The sequence below is a fragment of the Phoenix dactylifera genome, chromosome 9 (assembly GCF_009389715.1).
Source record: "Phoenix dactylifera cultivar Barhee BC4 chromosome 9, palm_55x_up_171113_PBpolish2nd_filt_p, whole genome shotgun sequence".
Taxonomy (NCBI): Eukaryota; Viridiplantae; Streptophyta; class Magnoliopsida; order Arecales; family Arecaceae; genus Phoenix; species Phoenix dactylifera.
Window position 1 is genome coordinate 2,822,416 of NC_052400.1, and position 8,213 is coordinate 2,830,628.

Here is an 8,213-nt window from a genome sequence, read left to right on the forward strand (position 1 = left end):
TAGGCCTGGCTTAGGGCGTTTTGTATTGATTCAGGACCCCCTCAATTATTTAGGGAAAAGCATCTGCCGCTCTTCTCTCTTATGTTTCAAGATAAAAGAGCAGAAACAGTCTGATGCTCCTCTCTCTGTTTCAAGGTAAAAGAGGAGAACTAGAGAAGAGAGGAGAAAGGGCGTAGTGAGAGATGAGTGTGTGACAAGCTCTGATTTTTTTTTTCTTATTTTACTTGTATTATTTGTTTATGGTTGATGGGTTTGTACATTTAATTGACAATTATTTTTGATTTGTGCACTGAGTAAGATGATAGATGTGTTGTATATTGTTGGCAATATCTAATTATTCATATTTAATATTTTTTAAAAAAATACTTTTGAGCAATTTTTAATATTTTTAGAAAAATATTAAAAATGAGCATGAAGCCTGGAGCCTGGCCGTAAGCCTGAAGCTCGAGTAAGAGCTAAGTTCGGGCTAGGTCAAAAAGCTGGGCCGGGCCGGGCACAGACCAAAAGAAAATTGTATTGATTTTGTCTGACAAGACCCGGCCCATGAACAATTGTAATGTCCAGCCCCTTATTTTTTTTCTTATTTTAGTTCTAACAGTTTCTTCAGAGTTATGTAGCAGTGCAATATGATTCTTGTTTGCCTCACAATGATTGTTTCAAATTGCAAGTTTTAGTTTCTTGGCTAGATTTCCTAGGTTGTAGGGCAAGGAGGAAATGACCATCGTCGCCAAAAAAGGAAACTTTTGTTACTTGATCCCTATTCTTTTTCCTTTTTATAGAACTAGAATGCACGAGTCTGGGTAAGAAAATCTAAGCATGTAGTGCACATTGTCAGCAAAAGTTCTGAAAACACCAGAGAAGACGGCATCAGCTGATTAAATATTTTTTCTTGCTAATATATATTCTTTTTTATTTGACTTCATGGTACACTGCCATTTTTTTTTCTTTCTTCTTGCAATATATTGTAAGGTGGAGACATGAGAGAATAGCGTACTTGTAGGATAACAATGTTACTACTACACCAGTAAAGTATTCTCTAGAGCCCGTTACAGACTTACAGATAGTATGGAAAACAGAAGTTTACTGAACGCCCATTACATAAAGCTAACAGTAGAGAAAAAAGAACAAAGAGGATTACGGAGGCAGGGGTAGCTTCAGTGGATCCTCTCCACTAGGAACTCATTGAACTCACTGGGCTTCTGTGGGCGTCAAGTTCGGCAATGGCGCTCTCGATCTTTCCCTTCAATTCGGCACGATCCATGTCATCAGTCTGCAACGCAAGGGATTTGTTTAAGTTAAGCTAATTTATGGGAAGGATGTACTTAAGATGCTCAATATATATCAGTAATATAAAAGATTGGGCAGAAGAAGGTTAGAGGATCTTGGCATGTTATCTAGTGCTTTTGGGAAGGGAACAAAAAGAAGCATTGCTCAAATCAATCTTTTATAGGCATGGGTCAAGCCACCCTATCAATTGCTCAAGTCTTCAGAGGAAACAGAGGACGACCTTGTCATGATATTATTGAACATCTGGAATAAGAAGTATAAAGTGTGACCATAGTGACAGAAAGTGTAGAATGTAAGAATAATTTGTTAGGGGATTTTGAATATGACGACAGGGTAGAGACCCTATGGTTCACCGATCCTGGCTTTAATTGCATCTAGTTCTATGTTTTAGAATTCTCAATAATCAAGATGAAGGGTTTGATGGCACCAGTAAAGCCAAATAAACCTAACCCTAAACCGATGGTAAGACGATCGCCGTCACTGCTCATCCGATGATCTAGTATTCACTGCATGAAAGCAGCCAATGGTTCCAAGTTCGTTGTTAAAACCAAGAGGGTCTAAATCCCACTAATACTATTTCGACGGTGGTGCAACAACCAACGGCACCAAAGTCACCGTCGAAAGAGAACTTGTGGATGGCTTGATCCTGAAGCAACTAAATCCGAGATGGACTCCATTATATCCAATACCAATCCAAACAACCATCTGAAGATCCCAAAGCACCATTTTAAGATCACCGAGACGAATTGAAGACGGAGGCCAAGCATCTAATGGTAGACCTATCACCCTTGATGGCGTCCAATGACAACATAATTGCCATCTAAACTCTTCCAAATCTAATTAGTTCATCATCGAAAGAAAGTCTCTTCTAAAATCTCACAATGGCAAAAACACTTGGTAAGCTTTAGAGGACATTAAGTTGACCCTATCATTAGTTGGTGCTGGGCAACGGCAGCCAGTAAGATATAATCATCCTGAGATGGTTTATTTCCTTAATTTTCCTTAGCCTTTAGTTTTTATAATTTATTTTCTACTTTCTTACTTCTAAATTTAGCTTAACTTTTGCTTGACAACTTGGATTGTTACTTAACTAGTTTCGCTTTGAAACCGATGTCAGGCCTTCCCTTACTACATGAGAACATCAGGAAAATGGTGAATTCACCAGAAACGCGAAAGAAATAAGAATAGATATTCAAAAAATGCTGAGATAAAAACCTGCAATTTTATACTAAGTCATGTAAAGACAACTAGCATGAGAGATGCGATAGGAAAAGTATTCAACAGCTAATACCAGACTGCTAAAACCCATTGATTTAAAATAGTTGCAGTACTTGTGAATTATTGATCAACTAATGAATAGTTAAATAATCAAAGAATATGCTTCTAAAACTTTGCAAGTAGTTTCATTTACTTGTGGATTATTGTCATTTTGGTTCAAAGAACACAGCTGGGAAAACAATTAATATTGTCAGAATTCACTTTCAATTCCTAAATCACAAATCACTATCATCCCAATGAAAACAATTAACATATAGATACTGGTACTTCTAATTGTGCTCATTTGCTTTCGAATAAGAATGGATTTTTAATCAGATGAGATTTCTATATGAATTCCTTTTTGGCGATCTCTCTTATTATATCATTCCCATGTTTGATCCCTGCATATGTCCTTTCTTGATAATGATGTTGTTACCAAGGCGGAACATGATAGATTACTCATATTAACTCAGATTTCATCTTTTTTTCACTACAACGTCCAACCAATCCGACAAGTTCCTCATGGCAGGCAAAGTCGGCCCTTGGCCACGGACAGACAAAGTCTCTTTCAATTATGTGTGAATTATGTTGGGCGTGGAAGCACACCTTTGTGAAAACAAGCAGAACAGCAACAACAACGTGGAAACGATTAAATAAGCCAAACTGGAACATGGAAGCAAACTTGTTGGCTTCCTCACAAACAAGATGAACAAGGTGGAAAGAATTTAATAACCCAAATTAGCGCATGACGGTAGTTTTGTTTTCTTTTTCTATTTAACCATCCGGTTTCTTTATCCACAAAAAGTTCAGAGATAAAAGTTGCAGAAAGTTGTCACAGGCACACCTGATAGTAGAATTATTAGCTTCATGAGGTGTCTCCATAAGACTTCTGAATAGGTCAACAGAGATTTCTCCAGATCTCCAAAATCAGAGTCTAGTTTATGACAGTAGTTAATTAAAAAAAAGAAGAAATCATCTACCGTGGTGTTTTTAAATAAGTTGGTTCCAGATGTGCTGGATTGTGAATAAAATACAGAGGGAGAGCATATGAAGAGTAGCTTAGAACAGCTGAATCAGCTGCTATGTCCCCTACAAACAGGAATTCACACTGAAAACATGGGCTAAAAGAAGTAGCAACCGCTAATTAAAATAACTAATCTCTTTGTGGAGGAGATAAACTTTTATTATTATTATTATTACTTTTACTTGGTACTTGAAATTTAGATGTGACTCCTCATGCCAAGTTTAGGTGTCACCTTGGTCAGAATAAAATAAAAGTCAGCTGGTCCCTTGTCAACCCCATGACCTCAGCAGGTGATGCAACACACACGCACGCAGACATGGACATAGAGACGGAGGGAGGGAGGAAGGGAGGATACCTCAACAAACAGAGTGTGCAAGAGGTTCCCGGAGACAGAGGTGAAGCTTGCGGTGATGATGTTGAGATTGAGAGACTCAAAGAACTCACACACCTTGACCATGGCGTCCCTCTTCTTATTGCAAGCGATGCTAACAACCAAAGTCCTATCGCCTACTTCACAAACTCTAAGCTGCATCTCGTCCCAAGCAAAAATGGCAAAAAAAAGATCAACTTTTAATAATATATTCAAAGATCTGTTTCTCCTTCCAATCCCTGGCCTCCATTGGCACTCTCAAATCCAAAAAAAAAAAACAGGGTGTCAAAAGTAAGGTGGGAGTGGAAAGAGAGCTTACTTCGATTACTTCGATCGATGGGAAGCTCGGAGAGCCTCGTGAAGTTCTCGTCTTCTTATTCCTTTGCATGAAGTGTGCATCGTCGCGCTTGGTGTCGCCAATTGGTAGTCTCCCCTGTTTCCCTGACTCGAGCTCAGATATCTCTGCTAGTATCCTCCTTTCTTGCTCTTGAAGCTCCTGGATGTAACTGATTGCGTCTTTGATGATCGATGCCTTGTCCATCTGCAGGCCACCAATTAGCAAGCAACGAATAAACCACAATCGGACCGTTGCTTTCAATCGAGAATTCGAATCGATAAAAGCGTTCTCTGTACAAGAATCCATATGTTTGCTGCGGCATCTCACCTTTGTAATGTTAGGGACGACACTTCGAAGAGCATAAAGCCTTTCATTTATTTGCCTTCGCCGGTTCCTCTCCATGACGAGGTTCTTCGCGGCCGTCGATGACGCAACATCAGGGGAGCTCGAATCGTAGTATCCAGAGATAGCTTCATCCAATCCCCAGCTGCTTCAGTTTGAGAGAACAACGGTCAAAGAACAAGGAAAAAAGATTTGGCAGAAAGAAAGAGACATCCACTTCCATATAGAAAAGATTCGGATGGAAAGAGGCGAGGGGAGAACGCAAAATCGAGTCAATCTGATTCCATCTAGTGGGAATCTGAAACATGGCAAAAAACCACAAACAAGAGCAAGAGAAAGCATGCAATTCTTTTGACTCAAAAAAGCCATCAGATACCCGAATCCATTGCCTCAACATTTCAGGTGGAGTCCGACCTACTCTGAAACCTATCCAGTCTTGCTGGAGAAAGGCGGACAAAGCAAAACAAGTCAACTCATCATCGATCTCCCATAAACCAAGATAATTTCTGGAATACCGGAATCCGATCAGAAATCACCGAAATGTAGAAGCTCTTGCAGGACTACATCCAGTAACATAAGGAGAGAAAGGCTACTATCTGATAGAAAGGTGGTGGAGGTTTCAAGCCCCGGCCACCATTACCAACATGAGAAGACCATGGGAGGAAGGGAGATGGAAACATAGAAAGATGCATGCATGGCATGAACTATGTATGGGGGGGAGGAACAACCTGTCGAGCTCCTCAGACTCCAAGAAGCGCCTGGTTTCCCAATAGAAGTTGTACTCGGCCTCCATGTCGTCCATCCTCTTGCTCCGGAGAAATCGAGCTGCGGCTGAGGAGGAGCTCAGCTGGCGTCCACTCCTATACGTAGAGAGCTAGCCGCAACAACACAAGGAGAGGGCGTGGGAAATATAAAGATAAGGAAGGGGATGAGAAGAAAAAAAGAGAGAAAAGGGAGAGAAGGTGTCGCTCTCTTGGTTTCAATTCTATCATCGCTTTACTTCCCTGTGTTTAGATTGCAGAAGCGGGAGGGACCATTGGGGAGTGGGAAGAGTCCACAAGTCCAGCCCTGGGCTTTTGGTCATATGAACACGTCCCATGGAGCCTTGTTTTATTCTCTCCTTTTCCTCTGGTCCCACTGTAGGTGGTCCATTAAATTAATTTATTAAATCAATCTAGTAAAAATATGTCCATATAAATCAAAAAATAAAAATTATTTTTATATGATTAGTCATATGCATCGTCATTCAATCAGCCGCATTCTCCAATAAACGCGGAGTAGTGGATGGAAACTAGTCTAAGTTTCTTATGCATACGTACTGTTTACCTCTCTGAAGAATTTTGTTAAAAGACTTTTATTCTTGTGTGTGCCTACAATATATACCGTTTGACTTGAAATAGTTTGGATTAGATTGGATGATGACATTGGTGTCGTTTAAATCATTTTGGAATTAACTGACGGTATATGTTGGATTTGATTAGTAGCTTAGATCAATTAGAGATTGCGTATTGCACTGAAATGAGTCACGGGTATGGATTAAGAAATCTTGACTCGAGTATCGGTTAAGATTTTGTATATTGCTGTTCTTACTTGGTTAGAGATATCTTTCGTGATATATTGGTATCTTTACTTGCATATTGCAAGGAGGTTAAAATCTCTCAATTTTATTAGAAGAGTACTGGATAAAGATTGAAACATGAATTATTGCAGAATATGGTGCTAGAACATCCAAAAAGAGTCTTAATTTATACAGGAAAAATTAAAGTTCTCTGATTGGTTTAGAAAAACATATCATTGCTTCATTTATCTTTCTACGTTACAAATTATCAGCAACTCTAATCAGTGCAATTTATAACCACATGTAAATGTGAACATAGATGAAATCCAGCAACTCCTGGTGCGCCTCACTCGTCCTTGAGTATAATATGAGAAGAAACTTTGGACAATCAACCTCCAAGGCCTCTTTTTTGTTTTCTTCTCAAAAAAAAAAAAAAAAATGGTGCAAACCAAGAAGACACTCATCGGCGGCATACTGTAAACTGGCTCCAGAAGTTTGACAAGCCTGCTTCAGCTTCAATCACCCTTAATTTGTTTCCATTTCCCTTTCCCTTTCATGGTCTTCATAGGTCCCGCCTCAAAGAGTGCTTCAATTGGCCGCAACAACCGGTCACCCGTTCAGACGAGCTTGGAAGGGGAAATTGTTGGTTGGACTAGATCTACTGCTGAATGGTGGACCACTCCAACCATAAACGGAAGCTCATAAACATGCCCCATTTTGCTCCTTGTCGGTGCTCGTAGGCATTCTTTTGCGGTCAGATAAGTCAACATCACGGGCAGGTCCTGCGGATATATAGCCGAGTGAATTTCGAAACTACTCTACTATTGAGCCAATGGTGGATCTGGTCCAACCAATAATAACTTGTTTCCTTGGCCAAACCACATTGAAATCCTTCAAGCCATGGTATTGCGTTTACTTGCTTGGGTCATGAGAAGAGGTCAATTCCCACTCGAAAGTCATTCAGTCATGTGATCCTTGGAGGGGAGGTGGGGTGATGGCCACCGGCCAAATACTTTTACCAAGACAAATTGGAGCTGGACAACCGAACAAGGGAACAAGGAAGGCATCACGAGATTGGCGTTGGGAAACAGCAACAAAGCTTGTGGTCAATTCTCACTTTGGCGATAAGGATGATCTTTGTTTTTTTGGGAGCCTCCCACCCTGGCACTCTCAAGATAAACTTTGATGGCAGTATTTTCCAACACAGAGAGAAAGAAATTAGGTTTGTGACGAGAGATTGCAATGCCAAGCTTGTCGCCACTAGGAGACGATGCATCTTCAATGAGGCAGGATGTGGAGCCGAGCTGAAGGCGGCTTGGAAGGGGATTAGGTACATGAGACGGGTACTCGGTGCCGTGAGTATCCACCTAGAGGGCAATTTGGCTACGATGATAGAGTGGATCTGTGGGCAGCATACCAGTGACGACCGGTACCCACTCCTACGAGATGTACGCAAACTCGCAGGAGAGTGTGGCACCTTCTGAGCTTCTTATGTTTATAAGGAGGCAAACAACACAGGAAATTGGGTTGCCTCCCATGTAGCACATCATGCGAGAGACGTAATTTGGATGGATCGGGACTGGGTGTCTGCTTCCATATACTATGTACTCTTTTCTAATTTTGTTGGGTACGTGCATACACATATAGTGTGAGCAAGTGGTATAGCGGAAAAAAAGAAGAAGAAAAGATGGATTCTCTTTCATGAAAAATAATAGGTGAAAAGACAAAAAATAATCCCCACTACATTTGTCATATTATTGCAATGTAGCCTACTCTCCTCCCAATTGGTATCAGAGCTCATTGGTGGTGCCTAGATGGCAGGTAATATCGACGTAACTTGCCGAAAGTGCCTAATTGTCAGCGGATGTGGAGTGGAGGGACTGCATTGCCAAAAGGAGGGATCAGATGAGGATGGAGAGGACCTTCTTTTCGACGATGACAAATAGGCACTTTCGATGAACTATTTTTAGGTCATCTGCCATGCATGCACCACCGGTGAGCTTTGATCCTAATTGGGAGGAGGGCGGACCATATTGCA

At 40.7% G+C, this 8,213-nt stretch overlaps 1 protein-coding gene across 2 annotated transcripts; it reads right to left on the reverse strand.

Annotated features, from left to right (window-relative positions):
- Positions 1–204: 204 nt before the first annotated feature.
- Positions 205–5,656, reverse strand: LOC103714114 (transcription factor bHLH35-like). 2 transcript variants are annotated; one of them, XM_008801261.4, is made up of 5 exons: positions 5,346–5,648; positions 4,603–4,762; positions 4,258–4,479; positions 3,924–4,094; positions 998–1,270 (listed from the first exon to the last, which is right to left on the reverse strand). In XM_008801261.4, exons 1-5 carry the CDS (start codon positions 5,417–5,419, stop codon positions 1,172–1,174), a joined length of 726 nt encoding a protein of 241 aa, XP_008799483.1. In that variant the 5' UTR covers positions 5,420–5,648; the 3' UTR covers positions 998–1,171. The 2 variants fall into 2 exon arrangements, with proteins under 2 accessions (XP_017699987.1, XP_008799483.1); XM_017844498.3 differs by lacking the exon at positions 3,924–4,094 and having other exon boundaries at positions 205–1,270; positions 5,346–5,656.
- Positions 5,657–8,213: the final 2,557 nt, after the last annotated feature.